Source organism: Mesoplodon densirostris, chromosome 9 (genome assembly GCF_025265405.1).
Source record: "Mesoplodon densirostris isolate mMesDen1 chromosome 9, mMesDen1 primary haplotype, whole genome shotgun sequence".
Lineage (NCBI taxonomy): Eukaryota > Metazoa > Chordata > Mammalia > Artiodactyla > Ziphiidae > Mesoplodon > Mesoplodon densirostris.
The window spans coordinates 21,431,032-21,451,029 of record NC_082669.1 but is presented as its reverse complement, the minus strand read 5'-3'; the positions used below and the strand labels follow the sequence as shown (position 1 = coordinate 21,451,029).

Genomic DNA, 19,998 nt, shown 5'->3' with positions numbered 1-19,998 from the left:
AATGCAATCCCTATCAAACTACCACTGGCATTTTTCACAGAACTAGAACAAAAAATTTCACAATTTGTATGGAAACACAAAAGACCCCGAATAACCAAAGCAATCTTGAGAACGAAAAATGGAGCTGGAGGAATCAGGCTCCCTGACTTCAGACTATACTACAAGGCTACAGTAATCAAGACAGTATGGTACTGGCACAAAAACAGAAAGATCAATGGAACAGGATAGAACGCCCAGAGATAAACCCACGGACATATGGTCACCTTATCTTTGATAAAGGAGGCAGGAATGTACAGTGGAGAAAAGACAGTCTCTTCAATAAGTGGTGCTGGGAAAACTGGACAGGGACATGTAAAAGTATGAGATTAGATCACTCCCTAACACCACACACAAAAATAAGCTCAAAATGGATTAAAGACCTAAATGTAAGGCCAGAAACTATCAAACTCCTAGAGGAAAACATAGGCAGAACACTCTATGACATAAATCACAGCAAGATCCTTTTTGACCCACCTCCTAGAGAAATGGAAATAAAGACAAAAATAAACACATGGGACCTAATGAAACTTAAAAGCTTTTGCACAGCAAAGGAAACCATAAACAAGACCAAAAGACAACCCTCAGAATGGGAGAAAATATTTGCAAATGAAGCAACTGACAAAGGATTAATCTCCAAAATTTATAAACAGCTCATGCAGCTCAATAGCAAAAAAACAAACAACCCAATCCAAAAATGGGCAGAAGACCTAAATAGACATTTCTCCACAGAAGATATACAGACAGCCAACAAACACATGAAAGGATGCTCAACATCTTTACTCATTAGAGAAATGCAAATCAAAACTACAATGAGATATCATCTCACACCAGTCAGAATGGCCATCATCAAAAAATCTAGAAACAATAAATGCTGGAGAGGGTGTGGAAAAAAGGGAACACTCTTGCACTGCTGGTGGGAATGTGAATTGGTACAGCCACTATGGAGAACGGTATGGAGGTTCCTTAAAAAACTACAAATAGAACTACCATATGACCCAGCAATCCCACTACTGGGCATATACCCTGAGAAAACCATAATTCAAAAAGAGACATGTACCAAAATGTTCATAGCAGCCCTATTTACAATAGCCCGGAGATGGAAACAACCTAAGTGTCCATCATCGGATGAATGGGTAAAGAAGATGTGGCACATATATACAATGGAATATTACTCAGCCATAAAAAGAAATGAAATTGAGCTATTTGTAATGAGGTGGATGGACCTAGAGTCTGTCATACAGAGTGAAGTAAGTCAGAAAGAGAAAGACAAATACTGTATGCTGACACATATATATGGAATTTAAGAAAAAAAAATGTCATCAAGAACCTAGGAGTAAGACAGGAATAAAGACACAGACCTACTAGAGCATGGACTTGAGGATATGGGGAGGGGGAAGGGTAAGCTGTGACAAAGTGAAAGAGCGGCATGGACATATATACACTACCAAACATAAGGTAGATAGCAAGTGGGAAGCAGCCACATAGCACAGGGAGATCAGCTCGGTTCTTTGTGACTGCCTGGAGGGGTGGGATAGGGAGGGTGGGAGGGAGACGCAAAAGGGAGGGGATATGGGAACATATGTATATGTATAACTGATTAAATTTGTAAAATAAAAAAAAATAATAATAAAAATTAAAAAAAAAAAAACGGTCAGAGAAAATAGGGTATAAAGATAATTTTGCAAAGAACAATCTCTGTTTTGCACGTTTTTCTGGACCAACAAGATATCTGCTTAGGGACCAATCAGAGGTGGCCTAAGAGTGATGACACGATGCCCAGAGTATGAGGTCTCTCTCACCCAGGTTTGGCTACTGACCTTGGTCAAATCACTTCACCTCTTTGAGTATAACGAGGGGCTTGGGTCAGTTGGACGTGATGACCTCTTTCCTCTAAAACATCTATAACTATAGGAAATTCTTACTTCAGCAGAGACGGAGGACTTTATCATATCTGCTCACATGTATCCATACCTGCTGTGGGTGCCCTAACAGCTGGGACCTTGTATCCCCAGGGCCAAGAAATTTGCCCAAGAACCACTGTTGAAGCAAGGAATTCTTGTATCCCTCCTTCATGCTTTAAGATTCAACATTAAGATGTGCTATAAATAAGCATGCATTGGACACCGTAGTGGCGGATGCTTCAATTAAATGCAATATGTCAAGTGAATAAGAAACTACAGCTGAGGAAGCCCCTGTACTTGTAGACATCAATATGAAAATGGAAAATAATCATTTTCAAGTCTCATTTACATATTCGGAAATGCACCTGGTAGCAGAACACCAAAAAATCCCAGATACGGAATTTTGAGAGTGAACAAAATGAAACAAAGCCTCCACTAAGAAAAGCATCCTCCCCCGAGATATAGATTAGAAGAGTGACAGCTGTCATGAAGGAACCTTTCCAAAGCAATTACCAAGTGCCTGCTACATGCCAGGATGTACCTCTAGAAAGACTTAAGAATTGTTTGGGAAAGTCGGGAGACAAGGGGAGAGAGTAAGATGAGGAGGAGAAAGAGGAAAACGAGCTGTCTTATCTCTAACAACTCTTGCAACCCTTCAACTCTTCTCAGATGATTATGTACCAATTTCACAAAAAGTAAGAAGGGAGGAGAAGGGAGGAAGGAAGGAAAAGAGGAAGGAAGGAAGGAAAAAGAAGAGAAAGAAAGATAAAGATAGAGAGAGGAAAGGAAAGGAAGCACTTCTGCACCAGTCTAAATTGAAAATACAAAAAGTTCAGGACCTTATTTTATTCAAACCCCTTTGCTTGGATTCTCAGTCTGATAATGGCTCCAATAAGACATCAGTATCACCCATTTCCTGCAAAAGCAGGCCAAAGGTAATTGCTCAGAAAAAGGAGGGGGGCTCTGATCCCCTGGCCTCGTGTTTTCATGGGAATGGATGTCTCACCTATGAGAGCAGCAATTCTGTATCACGTTGGTGAATGACAAGAGTCTGATAACCATGGTCCTCCACCTCCATACAGGAATTTGATTTTTTCCCTTTTTGCCCTACTCCCAGTAGGAAACAGAAATCCTGGGTAAATGAGTCTCTTCATCAGACCCAAACTTTCCTTTGGTAGGCTGTCCCAAGATCAAAATGCAGGGACATGAGAAATTAGCAAGCCCGTCTGGCCACAGATGTAAAGTTACATTTTTCCATGAGCTCTTAAGTAATAAAGTGAAAATAAACTCAGGAACTGAATAAAGGATCTTCTTTATTGCCCCTTGAAACCCTAACAGAATTTTTAAATTGAGTGCATGAAGCACCAATTTATTTTTAATTAATATATAATTGTAATTTTTCCTAACCTGAAATAATGGCCAGGGGATCAGGGATATATTTTCCACTCATTTGCTCATAAACATAATTTGATACCCTGTGTTAGTGATGGTGTGCTAGCAAACTCATGTGCTGACTTTAACCAAACAACCAAGAGGCACCATGATCCCACACCCTCCATGTTTTCTTAAAAATTCTATTTCTATGCAAGTCAAAACTGCAATGAGGTACCATCTCACACCAGTCAGAATGGCCATCATTAAAATCTCTACAAATAACAAATGCTGGAGAGGGTGTGGAGAAAAGGGAACCCTCCTATACTGCTGGTGGAAATGTAAGTTGGTACAGCCACTATGTAAAACAGTATGCAGGTTCCTCAGAAAACTAAAAATAGAATTACCATATGATCCAGCAATCCCACTCCTGGACATATATCCAGACAAAACCGTAATTCAAAAAGATACATGCACCTCTACGTTCATAGCAGCACTATTCACAATACCCAAAACATGGAAGCAACCTAAATGTCCATCAACCAATGAATAGATAAAGAAGATGTAGTACATATATACAATGGAATACTACTCAGCCATAAAAAAGAACAAAATAATGCCATTTGCAGCAACATGAAAAAAACTAGAGATTATCATACTAAGTGAAGTAAGTCAGAAAGAGAAAGACAAATACCATATGATATCACTTATATGTGGAATCTAAAATATGACACAAATGAACTTATCTACGGAACAGAAACAGACTCACGGACATAGAGAACAGACTTATGGTTGCCAAGGTGGAGGGGGTTGGGGGAGGGGTGGAGTGGGAGGTTGGTATTGGCAGATGTAAGCTTTTATATATAGAATAGATAAACAACAAGGTCCTACTGTATAGCACAGAGAACTATACTCAACACCCTACGATAAACCATAATGGAAAAGAATATTTTAAAGAAAGAATGTATGTGTGTGTGTGTGTATGTATGTATAACTGAATCACTTTGCTGTACAGAAGAAATTAACACAACATTGTAAATCAACTATACTTCAATAAAAAAAGTTTAACTCTGTTTCTAATAAAGATTTGATGCAACTGGAAAGAAACAAACCCATCAAGAAATAATAAAGGTAGAGAGATGTGAATAGATGAGAAAACCTTCAAAGATCTCAAAGCACAGAATCTTTGACTCGTACTCTTGTCTACTTTCTTGAATTCTAGCATACACCTCACTTTTACTCCCTCTCAACAGGCTCAGCCCAATTTCCCCCACTGCTGGGCTCTTGCAGGAGATGTAATCAAGACTCAGCTCCCCTGTCTGAGCAATGAGCATCACTCCTCCCTTTGATTCACAGTGGTCATTGAGAGGAGAGATGTAGGTGGGGAAAAGGTGGTAAGCCAAGATAGAAGATGTATTATACTACAGTGGGTTGCAAACTCCAGGCCAAAAACACCATCTTTACCAAGTGTTATGTTCACTTCTGATGTTCCAAAGCAATAAGTACTTTGTGGAAGATCATGATGATTCATTTCCCCAAATCATCATATTGTTTCCTAATCATCTATCCATGAGTTCTGACATAACTGAATTATGTGTAAAAGTTAAAAGAGATATTTGAGAGTAAACTCTACAGGTTCGACATCCATAACACACAAATGTAAAGAGAATGAAAGTTTTGTGAAATTTTCAACTACTAGGTGGGGAGAGATTTCTCTTTTTCAGCCCCACTAAGGTTGAAAATGTTGAAAATGCCAATGACAGGAAGAAATTTAATTGAAAAGAGTTAAGCAGAATAAAAGATATCCGTTAGTTACTTCAGTTTCAAAAATGGAATTGAAATAGATGAAATGCCACAATATTATGTAAAAGTTTTCCAAAATTTGAGTTAAGAAATACCTCCTCGGGGTTTCCCTGGTGGCGCAGTGGTTGAGAGTCCGCCTGCCGATGCAGGAGACACGGCTTCGTGCCCCGGTCCGGGAGGATCCCACGTGCCTTGTAGTGGCTGGGCCCGTGAGCCATGGCCGCTGAGCCTGTGCGTCCGGAGCCTGTGCTCCGTGGCGGGAGAGGGCACAGCGGTGAGAGGCCTGCGTACCACAAAAAAAAAATACCTCCTCGGGGGCTTCTCTGGTGGCGCAGTGGTAGAGAGTCCGCCTGCCGATGAAGGGGACACGGATTAATGCCCGGTCCAGGAAGATCCCACATGCCGCGGAGCGGCTGGGCCCGTGAGCCATGGCTGCTGAGCCTGCGCGTCCGGAGCCTGTGCTCTGCGGCGGGAGAGGCCACAACGGTGAGAGGCCCGCGTACCGCAAAAAAAAAAAAAAAAAAAGAAAAGAAATACCTCCTCAGTAGAATCACTGATTTCCCACCACTATAATCCCTAATGACAGTAATTAGTTCATACAAATTAGTTTAGAAGTGCCAATGCACATTCGGCTGGAATTTAGTTTTTATGAAGAATGAATAGAGAAAGGAAGCCCATCTTGCAAATTCTACACCTCGATTTCAAATCCAGGCAAGAATGTTAACTAGTTAAAAGATACATAGATAGATAGATAAACTGATAGATGATAGAATGTTAATTCATTAAAAGATAAAAGATAGACAAAGAGTTTCTGAGGCCAATAATCTCAAATAGTGAGCACTATTTTAAAATATAAACTTGTTTTCTATTTTATACATTTAAATAATATTAATATATATTTATATATATTAGGTATATTAGATATATATTATAAAATATAAACTCATTTTCAAATCTTCCCTGAAACTACCTATGGGAACTTTTTTCCTCATACATACACAGAGCAGTGCCTACTGGCCACCCTGATGTCTGTTGTGTCTGTAGGCATAGCTCATGGAGCACTGGGAAATCAAGGCCAGTGTGACTCCTAGTTTAGTCAGGAGCAACTCTTTTTATGGAAGCCTGCCAGAGAGCACCAACTTGCCCTTCCATCCTCCCACCCACAAACTATTTTATTGTTTTACATTTTAGAAAAGAATCATTTTCCAGACTGCCATGTAGAGCCCAATTTTAACAGGTAATGATGTCAACTATAAAATTCTCACATAGAAAGTGAATGTCATGGATTCTTAGAAAAAGGAGGAGGAAGAAGAGGAGAAGGAGGAAAAGAGAGAGGGAAAGAGGTGAGGGGAGAGGAAAAAGAAGAAGGAAAGGGAGGAGGAGGGAAGGAAAAAGGGTGGGGGGGAGAGAGGGGAGAAACAAGAGATATTCCTGTGATAAAATGTGCCTTCATCAAGAGATGATACTAAGAATCATACTTTCCACAGGTAATGTTTAGGGCCATGGTTCAATTCTGTGATTTTGTGTATGTTTAAGGATTCACACCCTGGCTGCCAACATCCTTAGGGCAAATTCCAGCTTTGCCACTTACTTGTCCATGCAAACTTTTGCCACTTCGTGTGTCACCTAATGAGTGAGATGGAAACAATAGCAGTAACTACCTCACAGAGTTGCTGTGAGGATTCAACCACGCTTGTAAAGTTCCTGGCACCTAGTAAGTACTCACTAATTGGTAGGTTATTGCTAGTGACGTTATTTTTCAAATGACTAAATATCTAGCTCTTTTCTGGATGAAAAATGTTATCAGAGAACAAACATATGGACACCAAGGTGGGAAAGCCATGGTGGGGTGGGGACGGTGGTGGGATGAATTGGGTGATTGGGATGTGTATAAAATTGATGACTAATAAGAACCTGCTGTATAAAAAAATAAATAAAATAAAATTCAAAAATTAAAAATAAAATGTTATCAAACATTTTCTTGGCTATTCAACAAAGCTTACAAGCTTCCGGCTGAAACACAAACACGCACACAGGCACACACACACATGAAATAAATACCACACTAAATTCCCTCCATTCTTCTCCTGTGTTTTTATGATTGTGTGGGTGTATGTGTGGGGCGCAGGGTGGGTCAACACTGTTTCATCTTCATTACCTCATTTCATTTAAAATAACATTCATTCAATTTAAGAGGCACTGTGATGGAGTGCATTAGAAATACCCGTAATGCTTTTTTAAAAAAAAAACCAAAAACTAATACTCAGATCCTACCCAGGGAAAGCGAATCAGAATTTCTGGGGACTGGTCCTGCATATCAGTAAATTTTTCCACGGTTGCCTCAGGTGATTCTAAAAGACAGCCAGAGTTAAGAACTGGTGTAGAGGGAAAACAGTGAACCCTAGAAAGAATATCTGGGTTCAAACCTCACTTCTGCTTACTAGCAATATGGATATAAATAAGACCTATAACCTCTCTGAGCAGTTTTCACTTTCATAAAATGGGAATGATGACTTGGATCTACTTCTCAGAGTTGTGGGTTTCAAATGAAACTATTAATATCAGAGCTGCTCTGCAATTTGGTCTTGAAAGCCTCCTTTGAGCTTTACGTGAGGGAGTCAGCTACTTTTAAGGCTATACATGAAGCATGATCATTTCCTATCCAGGTTACTTGTCCCAGCATCTGTAGGGAAGAACAGAAAAGGAGGAAGCATATACCCACCCAATTGGGAGTTTCCTAGAATCAGTTCAGGGAATCTGTGCAGTGGAAGATATCACAGTCAACCCACACTTCCATCCCTTATACAAACACTATTTCGTTACTTCCCACTTCTCTTTTCAGTTTACTGCATGTGAAATGATGTGGTTAAGATGAATGAGAGCCATATCCTAAAAGAAATGTAAAACATAACTTTTCACATTCTCTTAAATATTTAAGTAGCATCTATTTTGTCTACTTTACCAGAACCCTAAATTAGTTGATTTCAACACTATGTCTGATTAGTTTTGATTCAGCCCTTCTCCTGACTGCATTATTTAACCTACGAATCATGGTTGAAGGATTGGTCTGACAATATGGAATACAGAAAACAGGAATTTAACTGACATTAATTACCATGAATCTCTTTTGGTCTCCTTTTCACTAATCTAGGTATACTAACTGAATAATGCATTGGAAGCATATATCTCTGTCAATTATCTTAATAAATAGCATTGAGGCCCATGAAAGAAAAGAAGTTACGCATTTTGTTCAGCTTGGAACACACACAGAGGTTTTAAAGTCATAGTATATCTGAATGAGAACAGTCACTTTATGTTATTATCTCTTATTCTTACTTCTTTGTCACTAAATACAATATTGTGATCTTTATTGTTATTTGAATTGGTTTGATTCTTTTAAAAATAAATTTATTTATTTATTTATTTATTTTTGGCTGTGTTGGGTCTTCGTTTCTGTGCAAGGGCTTTCTCTAGTTGTGACAAGCGGGGGCCACTCTTCATCACGGTGCGCGGGCCTCTCACTGTCACGGCCTCTCTTGTTGCGGAGCACAGGCTCCAGACGCGCAGGCTCAGCAGTTGTGGCTCACGGGCCCAGATGCTCTGCGGCATGTGGGATCTTCCCAGACCAGGGCTCAAACCCGTATCCCCTGCATTGGCAAGCAGATTCCCAACCACTGCGCCACCAGGGAAACCCGGTTTGAGTTTTTAATATATAAGTGATAAATATCTATTCTTGTGGCATAAGCTATCCTTCACTTTTAATATTACACCTCACCTTTTTTAGGAGTTACTACTTAGAGTTCTTTTGGTAAGGCAAAAGATTCTGGAATTTTTTATGCTAAGAGAAGTGAAACATCCATGCTGTTAGTCTCATTGCAGAGATGAAATTATATTTGAAAATCTAGATGCTCACCAAGAGGTAACTGGTTAGCTATTGTGGTGATCATTTCACAATATATACAAATATTGAATCCCTATGTTCTATACCTGAAAGTAATATAATGTTAAATGTCAATTATAGCTCAATTTTTTTAAAAAAGAGAACTGGTTAAAATTAGGAGTTTGGAATTAAAATATACACACTACTGTACCTAAAATAGATAACCAACAAGGACTTACTGAATAGCCCAGGAAACTATACTCAATACCCTGCAATAACCTATAATGGAAGAGAATGTAAATAAAGAATATATATATATATATATATATATATATATATATATATATATATATAACTGAATCATGTTGTACACCTGAAACTAACACAACATTGTAAATCAACTATATTTCAATTAAAAAATTCTTTTAAATTAAAGAAAGAGAGAACTGGTTAAATAAATTAATGTATCCATAAAAGGGAATATTATAGAGAAGGGTACAGATCTACTGGTAGTAATATGACATGCTAAAAATACGTTTTTAAAATCTGAAAATAGTTTGCAAAACTCTTTGTTCAGTATGGATCTACTTGGGTTGTCTAAAGATTTTCTATGCTTACACGTGAAGAGAAAATTTCTGGAAGGATACATAAGAAATTATTGATGATGATCATTTGTGAGGAGTGAAATGATGGGGTACTTTATCTTTCACTTTATACTTTCCTGTGTTGTTGAAATTGTTTGTCATAAGCATGCATGACTTTTATAATTTGTTGAATAAAACATTTTAAAAGACTTCTTGGATTCCATTCTGTAACTTGCCTCTATCATATGCATATAAAAGTTGTATTCATGGAGTTCAGGTTTCTTGAGCAATAGCCTCCTGCTCTCCTTGCTTGGCCCTACAACAAACCTTTCTCTGGTCCAAAAAAAAGAATTGTATTCACGTTCTGCAGGTTTCACTCAGATGCTTCACGCTCTGCCTGAACTAGCTGTTTAATTTCTATATGATGAATCATGGTAGAAGGAGAGAAAACAATCCCAGTTGATATGTTTCAGCACTTGTCAAAAGCAGCTATAAAATAGAAGTACACCGCCAAACCCCCTGTTTTGGGAAGGAAATAACCACAGAAATCATCTTTTTGCAGTATACTGATCAACTGTGTGTTCAACTTTCTACTATGATCTTGATTTCTAGAAGTTGCAAAGTATTTTTCCATTGTCTTGAACAACTTAGTTGAGCGGAGGAGTATTTTAACTAAACACCAACCATAATTTTTTCATGTATTAAAATTGAAAACAGAGAGTTAAAGTATTTTTAGGTTATTAGAGGTTAAATCATCAAGTATCCTTAAAATGGCTAAGGGATGTGCATATGTGTTTTCACTAATTAGACTGCCTCATTTTCATTTTTACTCTAAATTCCTTAATCTCTGGAATTCTAGACATAGGTTTGTTTACAAATGGATAAAGTTTTCCAAAAAGAAACAACTTTAGTTCCTAAATTAAGTATTAACATTTTGCCAGGAACAAAGTATGACTGTCTTAGATTTGAGCCATAATGTTATTCATTGTTCCCAGAAAACTTTTGACTATTACTCCAAACTCCTTTCATATTAGCAACATTAGAAATACACTAAGAAATACACCTAAGAATGTGTAAAAACTCCTCTGTTAAAGAAAGATTTGAAGCAGAGAAAATGAATACAGCAGTGATCTATTTTTCATACCCTTGAACACCATCTGCTAATATGAGTAGTGAGAAATTTTCGAACTGGGGGTTCTTATATCACAGCCAAATTTCCACAAAATCTCTTATTTTCCCAAATTCTGACCTGGGGCCTTTCATCCCACAATCATCACTTCTGCCTACCACTCAGCCAACATCTTGTCAAATCTGGCTGCAAGATTAAGTTTCCCGATTCGGAATTCAATATAGGAACCCTAAGGATATAAGATCCAAGCTGGAACATTCTGTTTTTTTTTTTTAAAAAAGGATAAGATTGTTTCAACCCAGAGACCACGGTTTGCCCTGACCATCATGATGAATCATCAGGGCTGACTCGAAGTGCAACGAGCCTGATGTTCTTGGCTTTATCTGTGCACATTAAGCAGAATTTTACATTTGTCCCAACTCTCAACTTTTTCTCCAAAAGGTTGAAAGAGCCTTGTTTTTGAGTATCATTTAAGGCTTACAGAATTAACTAGCTCTAACAAGCAAATCTGGCCTGCCATAGCCTGATATTGTGTGCCTGGCTCCTTTCTTACCCATGCTACCCTTCAGTTTTGGATGAATACCACTGAACATCTAAGAAACATCTACCTTTCTTTTCATATATCCTCAATATCCATTAGGGTTTCTGGTGCCCATGCTTCTGTGCTGGTGCAATCTTTGCCTCTCACTCTCAAAATAAACAATATTTGCCTCTCACTCTCAACAATATTATCTCTCAAGTAAAAGTTTGGCTACAAATATAAAATTATTTAAAAGATTTGGAATTTGGATTTTCTTTTAGTATTCAAATTCAGGTCAATATTTACCTCTTGGCACATTGTTTCTTCCATTTAAAAAAAAATCTTGGTATAAATTCTGCACTTTAAAAAAGCACTTTGTTGTTTCAAAGAACAGTGTACCTGAGTTCATCCGATCAAGGCTAAAAACACCACGTAGGGCTTCCCTGGTGGCACAGTGGTTAAGAATCCACCTGCCAATGCAAGGGACACGGGTTCAAACCCTGATCAGGGCAGATCCCACAGGCCACAGAGCAACTAAGCCTGTGCGCCACAACTACTGAGTCTGTGCTCTAGAGCCCACAAGCCACAACTATTGAGCCTGAGTGCCACAACTACTGAAGCCCGCGTGCCTAGAGCCTGTGCTCCACAACAAGAGATGCCACGGCGATGAGAAGCCTGCACACTGCAACTAAGAACAGCCCCTGCTCGTCACAACTAGAGAAACCCAGGCACAGCAAAGAAGACCCAATGCAGCCAAAAATAAATAAATTAAATAAATAAATTATTAATAAATAAATAAATAAATAAATTATTAAATAAAAGTAAAAACACAATGTAACAGGTATTTAATATTTTTTAAGTATACGTGTTTCTTTAAGTTTTTAGGTGTTAGAGATCGATGTTCACTTCTTAAAATAGTTTCCAATTAATCATGAGAAATCAAAGTCATAAAATATGCAGAGTCAGCATCATAATAACCACGAGAAACATGTATATTATTAATAAGGTTGCTATTTCACGACACCCAAGCACTGGTTACACTCTTGTAAAAAGCTCCAGAAAAAAAGTGTTTCTTAATTTTAAAATTCGTGTTCCAGCATTGTGAAGCTAATTTTTTTTCCTTTTGGCTTTGTTTTAAATGTTTATTTGTCCTGTCCTATTGTTTCACTGCCTATTTGTGTGCTCTACTATTGCTAGATGAGATGAAAGATGCTTACAAAATACCTTACTGAAAACACTACCTACAGAAGCAACTGTGTTGGTGAATTTTCCACTAACATTTTGCTTTGTTTTGCTTCAGGTCTTGTCTCTCTTTCCAGTGCCCTTTGCTGCCTGGGCAGCCCACAAGGATTCACTTTTCACTTATGACTCATCCGACTGACTCTGGATTACAGTGGAAAAGAGAAGAAAGGCTGATGGAAAAATGACACTGAAGGAAGAGAGCAAAATACCAGAGCAATGAGTTTGAGTAACTATGTTCTTTTCATTCAAGGTGTCAACACGTTGATTTGCATCTTTGACCTTAGGAGGTGGGAGCTGGATATTGTAGAAGTATCTCTTCCCACTGGAGTAATCCACCCCGCTGGGGGAGGGGGTGGGCTGAACATAGGTGAAATTTAGAGTATTCTGTTGATCCTCAATTTTTATTTCTTGTTCTCTGGTTAGAAAAATGCTGCTAAGGGAATAAGGTGACAGTTCACCTAGAATCAGTACCAAGTATCAACAGCTAATCTCTCTCTTTGGAAAAAAGAGTCCTTCATATCACGGGGGGTTTTAAAGCTAGTGATAAAACAAAAAGCTATTTTCTGAAACCAGCCCCTTGAAAAATAAAGTGTTCTTAAAATCTACAGAGTTGCCTTTAATATAAACAACCAGAGATGTTTTCAATTATCTTGCTACTACTTACATACAAAGGTTTTATATTTAGGAGAAGTGGTAGCCTTGAAATAACAATAATATGGTTATTTACAGTTGGGCTAAAGAAAACAATACAAGCATAGGGTAAACAGGAAAGAATTTATCAAATAATAATTAGTAAATTTTCACCAAAATTGGCTCACGTGGTGTAACTGGGAAGAACGAGACAATAATAGCTAGAAAGAAAAACGAATCTTACTGAAATGTAATGACAACCTCTCACAACCCCTTCTATAAATTTTGATTACAACTTTGGATCAGCTCAAGACATTATGAGTCAACAGAGTAATTGACATGTGATCCCAGAACAAGGCTTCACTCAGTAATTTACTTTATTGGACACACATTTCACCTACCAAAAAAGCAAAAAGAAGGAAGGGGAAAAAGAAGAATATAAAGGCAGGCTTGAAATTATATTTAGAGCGGCTATTATCTCTCAAGTAAAAGTTTGGCTATAAAATACAAAATTATTTAAAAGATTTGTAGGGCTTCCCTGTTGGCGCAGTGGTTGAGAGTCCGCCTGCCGATGCAGGGGACACGGGTTCGTGCCCCGGTCTGGGAAGATCCCACGTGCCACGGAGCGGCTGGGCCCGTGAGCCATGGCCGCTGAGCCTGCACGTCCGGAGCCTGTGCTCCGCAACGGGAGAGGCCACAACAGTGAGAGGCCCGCGTACCGCAAAAAAAAAAAAAAAAAAAAAAGATTTGTAATTTGGATTTTCTTTTAGTATTCAAATTCAGGTCAATATTTACCTCTTTGCACATTGTTTCTTCAGGTCTGATCCTTTTATATTTGCATTTTATTTCACAACTTTATTTTCTACTCAATCAAGCATTAGGAAAAAAAGCATCAGCTTATATGATATCATAATGAGATTGAAAAGTGGAGTTTTTCAATATTTGTGAACATGTTAGTTAAATTGTAATTTTGGTAAACAATAAAGTTGAAAAGAGAAAGATGCTTTAAACTGTATGATTAAATGCAGCTGACACAGCAAAGAAATGGTCAAGGAAGGAATACCTCTTTCAATGACCTACAGAACAAGTACTATAGATTTTACACATAGGAAACATATACATTCAAACTTTCCTTCATAAGCATTCATATTTGAAATGTTTCAGCAACCTCTCTCTGTATTCTAGATATATGAATTCAAAAGCTTTAAATTCTTAAACATTGAAATAATACTTGAATAGTATATAGAGTTTCATTAATTGGCCTTAATAGAATAGAAAATTTAGTTTCAAAACCAGATTTCAGGGCTTCCCTGGTAGCACAGTGGTTGAGAATCTGCCAGCTAATGCAGGGGACACGGGTTCGAGCCCTGGTACGGGAAGAGCCCACATGCCACGGAGCAACTGGGCCCATGAGCCACAACTACTGAGCCTGCGCATCTGGAGCCTGTGCTCCGCAACAAGAGAGGCCGCAATAGTGAGAGGCCCGCACACCGCAATGAAGAGTGGCCCCCGCTTGCCACAACTAGAGAAAGCCCTCACACAGAAATGAAGACCCAACACAGACAAGAATAAATAAATAAATTTACAAAAAAAAAAAAACAGATTTCATGTGCTGGTTGTTCAGTATTATTATTAATATTACTGTATAGTATTATTACAGATTTTACTTTAAGGGACAAAATTGGCTTTACAATTTAAACACCTGCTCAAGTAACATAGTTAACTTCAATTTAAAACTATTTTAAAGGTAATAAAAACTGAGTTCATCTGATAGAATATAAAAAGCTAACATCAACTTTCCTCCAAGTATAAGTGGAATATTGCGTGAAATGGTTAAGGTCAGCTAGAAATACACAGTACAAATTCAATTTTGGTGAGTTCCGCACTTACAAAAGGCATACTAGCAGCAGAAAGAATAATCGTTAATTAATTTGTATTTTTCTAGTAGATGATTTACCTATAATAATACCTTGAAAAAAGTATTCTCAATTAAATCCAAACAATAATAATTACACATCCCCAAAATATATAAATTTGTTGAAGCAAATAGGTCAATTTCAAAAAAAGGTTGGGCATTCACACCTACAAAAAATGACTCTAAAGTATATGAGAGTTATGCTTGGCACACATAAAACTGGGTTAGGTTAGCCTCAAAGTTTAATTTTTATAGAAGGGGTATGAAAAGCAGTCTCCATGGACTGAGAACAATCTGCAAGTGCATAATTTACACACTGTCAGGGTCCCCTCTCCCTAGGCCACCTCCATTTCACACATCAGCTTGACTATGTTCTAGGTAAGCACATAGTTCTTAAAGCATCATTAAAATACTTTTTGGAACAAGGGAGGGTATAAACAAACTGACCTATAAAATTGTTTTGATGCTAGAACAACGAAATATTTGTGTGTTCTAGAACCTTCATATGAAAAAACATGCACTGAGGTACTGTTAAGCCAAATGCACCCAGTTACCCACACTCACTCCCCTTCTGAGCTCTTAGCACACTCACTGAGTATGGTCTCAGACAACTGCCTTCACTTTCTAAGGTGCCACTTTCAAACACTTTAAATTGTCCAAATCTACCTTGAAAAAAAAAAAGACCCATTTTACTGGTAAGGAAAATTGCAACAGCTTTTGATTGCACCTCCCATGCTGTTAAATATGGTTTCTTCCCTCTTCTCCAAGTACTTCAGCCATGTCCACTGGGCACGCACACTAGAGCCCTTTTATCCAGCTGTCTCTCCCATTCCCAGCAAACTCTTAGATGTGCCTGATACATATTTTTATCTAATTTGCCTCATCTGTTGTTTTTATTAACAACTAATTTAATATCCTCTGTCCTATAATATTTCCAGAAGTCAGTATATAGAAACACGCAGCCAAGCCCGGACCCTCAGGCCTGCACATAAAGATGGCAGGCTAGCCTAGGGTCCTCTGGAACAGCAGTGCCAGAAGGATTGGACACGATGACCCGTCTGCATGAGATGAGAAAAAACAAAAACAAAAACAAAAACCAAGAGGTCTGTAATACTGATAAACTAAGCTGTCACTCACAGGCCACCAGCTCAGGTCTGCAAAAAGGATGCAGTGAACATTGAATGACCATGAGAGGTGGAAATGTGTCTTCATTTTAAAAATGATATTCAGACCCACTGGTCAGAACCTGCTTAACTATTTAATTTGAATTGATTTGAAAATCATCTGAAGGTAAAATCCCTCCTATGGTTCCAAGGGTTAGGAAGCTTGCTACAGATGACTATCAAAAATCTGGTTTGATTTCCCAGAAACTGTATGAATGAACCAAGTTTCTTTATCTTGAGATACCAGGCTGGGAGTTTGTTCTTAAGTACTAGACTGCTTAATTGCTTGCTTGGGGAAGGGAAGGCCCTGGGGGAAAGGCACGTACAACAACATCTCTTCTATCTCTTCCATGAAGCCACTGCACTCTCCCGAGCTGGATCATGACCAGCAATGCAGAGAAGTCCCCTCTTCCCCTCCAGTGGAAGCATCTAGATATGCGATCCCAGAGATGAATGAAAAAAACCTGAAGACCCTATTTCACGGGAATCTTTCAGTATTCTGAATGGAAAATATCATTGAAAACTAGTGATTTGCTCCTCCAACTTAAAGCCATGTAGGAACGGAACTCAGACCAGAAAAAATAAAAGGACAAAAATAATTATCATTCCAATACGTATTTTGAGAAGGAAGACAAACATTTGTATCATCAACTGAGACTGATTCACACCTGCTGAGTAGGGAAAAGATGATATTGAAATCAAAAGCTGAAAAATAAACCACCTCTTTCTGGTTATGAGTGACTAAAAAGCAAGAAAAATTATTTTCACATTCTTGTGCTTATTGTTAGAAGTAGTGGTTTGAGCCAATATTCCTACCTGTGCTATAACAGTTAAAAGGAAATCATTTCAAATCTGGATGTCATCTTTCTTTTTATATCTATAGATATGGGTTCAATTAGGTTTTTTGATTTTAATGGTATGTATATGGGACAGGATGCTCTTTTTCTTTGCTTTTGAATATTAGTGTTTCAGTTTCTGAACTAAAAATGTACAAAATAGTTTTTGTACATTTTTAGTACAGAAAATTTTACAACCTTCAGAACAACTGCTTTTATAATTTACAAGCTCGACATAAGTATCTGGTTTTTTTTTTTTAACAAATAATTTATGAGAAATGAAATCTTCAGAAAAAAACTGGCTACTTTGATGCAACTATTTAGTAAGTATAGTAAGTATCCATAGCGAGTAATTAACATATATAGTTCCTGGACACACTTAAAAGCCTTTAAAAATCACTTAAAGTACACACAAAATACAGAGCGATGTAATAATAGCAACCAATATGAAATCCTGACAAATTCGAAGTTTAAGTCTGGTATTTATAATGTGTATGCCAATTCCTTTTTTTTTTTTTTTTTAGTATCTACTTGAACCTTTTAAAAGTATATACATGAGCAATTATTTCCAATAAACAATATTGAATAACAAATTAGAAATATCTCTTCTGTTTTTTTTAACCAAGCTTCTTTTCCCAGCTAAGGGAAATATATATGAAAGGAAATCCTTTTTCTTATTTGGTACTGAAACACAGTAATTTTGCACAGTATTAAGGCCGTACTGTGGTCTACAGAAGAGAGAACATGCTTGCCAACTAAGAAAAGTTTTATTTAGCAGGACAAGACAGATATCAGAGCTCAAGTTTTATTTCTACATGAAAAGGCTATCTATTTTCACAGGTATGTATTTCATTCCACATGGCACAATTATTTTAGCTATATTTCACACGCTTGCTCATCAGTGAATACTTATATTGAAATGGGTACTAACAGTATATAAAATCAGTCTTTACATATTTTTTTCCTGACAAATATATGCCCAGAGACTTCACTTTATATATGTCTGTAACACAAAAACCAACTTGAAAGTTTTAAAAAATATTGTTCTGTAGAAGCAGCTATCTACGGCTTTTAAAACAGTATGAGCCTGTGGAAACACCGTATTATATATCTGACATTTTCCATCTAAAAATACATTATGAAGCATGCTGGTATTAATAAACCATGTGCTTTCAGACCCCTAAAGTGCTTTGCTATAATTTTGTTGACGGTATATTTCCATCCATACTATTAACATACAGCAAACAAATTTTAGGTCATCACCTTGCCAGCCTGTCTTGATTGGAAAGTGTGGGGGAAAAAAAAGGAAAAAAAAAACTTTTAGGAGTTCTTCAATATTCGTAAGCATATTCTGATTTATGAGTTAACAGTTCCTAAGTAAGCAGAGATAACTGAGAAAAATTTTGGTCAAAAATACATTACACACAAAAAAAGCAAACCAGAAAGCAACCACATATATTCCCTTTTTCCTCACCCCACCCCCATCACAGGCAGAAAAATCACCCTTCCTTTGCAGCAGGGCACGCTCATTCCTCTCATCCCTTCAGTTACTGGAAGGCAAATGAAAATACAATGACCCTTTCCTCTTCTGATTTAGCTCACGCCGCAAACATTTAAACACAAACTGAAACTACTGATTTCACAGAAAGCACCGAAACAGAAAGAGCAAGACTCACTGACCCATTTGGAAGAAGACAAAGACGACAGAACAGAACGGGAAAGCTCTAAAAATCAGCTTGTGAGGCCTCTGGGAGATATTCTTCTGGCATTTCATCACAGCAGCCCCAGACCAGTTCACCTCCCTAGATACAGGGTGGAGGCACTAAATAGAGCTGTTTATTAAAGCTGTTGTGTGGATTGCATTAGGAGGCGCAGGCAGACCACCTGGACCTTTCAGGCTGTGGCAGTGTTTAATTTGCAGCCTGCCCGTCCGCAGCGGCCAAGACCACTACTACATACATCTAACCAGGCTCGATCACACATTATCTAGGTGGGGAGTAAAGGCACGTGTATTTATATATTTATATTTTCCATAGAGCAAGGGAGAGAGAGCGAGAGAGAATATAGCCAAAATCAAAACATTGAACAGAAAATTGTTAACTACCTAGAAAACATAATACTTTATTCTCTTCTCACACTTTCTTCCAGAGATCACAATCTTAACAGAAAATAAATTCTAAAAAAAGTATATTTTTAAACATTCAGGCCAAATGATAAATAAATTTGTTCTTTGGGGTTTCTTTTTTGTGGTTGTATTAGTTTGGGTTTGTAAGCATCGCATTGAAGTTTGAGCTGAGCTTTCCTAGCTAGATTTTAATGGGTGCCTTTTCCCTTTCACACTTTCAGCGCTACGCTGGCAGGTAGCTGAAGATACAGATAGAAAGATGGTACTGTAAATATGAATTATGTGAAGCATATGGTGAGACCCTTGTGGAAAAAAGGGGAGTTGAGAAATGGCTGACTCCATACCTGACCAATTACAGCTCGCATGGTCCCCGTGTCCTGCTGGGCTGAGAGATCGCAATCCATCATATGTTGTCTTTGAAAAGGAGAATGGGGGTTTCTGGCACGCATCTGTCAATCAACTTCTGCACTCACAACCATCACCAAAAGCAAGGGGGGGAAAAAGTCAAGCTGCTCCACCAAATAGGATGAAACTGTCATGTGACCTCCGGCAGACATGCACACACACATTCACTACCTCCACAGAGCATAAGAATTTTCTGTAGATATGAAATGACATTGACAAATATCCAATACCAAGTAAATAAAGTGAGACAAACAGCTATTCACCAAAGACAAAACATTGGCTGTAATCTCCCACTAAAGGTTTAACAAACCTCAGAGGATCTTTTTTTTTAAATGCTCTGGAAACCTATGTTTAAAACAAAAATAAAATTAACTATTTCATGTACTAATGGAGACTTTGATTTCTATGCCACCATATAATTTTTTTTCAATGATAATTCATTGTCTTATTTCTCT

At 37.8% G+C, this 19,998-nt stretch overlaps 1 protein-coding gene across 1 annotated transcript in view; it reads right to left on the bottom strand.

Moving 5' to 3' along the window:
• The window catches only part of POU6F2 (POU class 6 homeobox 2), a 480,044-nt gene extending 460,457 nt beyond the window's left edge, over positions 1–19,587 (bottom strand). Inside the window, exon 1 of the mRNA XM_060108430.1 lies at positions 19,483–19,587. Coding sequence (XP_059964413.1) covers positions 19,483–19,587 — 105 coding nt within the window. The remainder of the gene's footprint in view (positions 1–19,482) is intronic.
• Between the last annotated feature and the right edge of the window lie 411 nt (positions 19,588–19,998).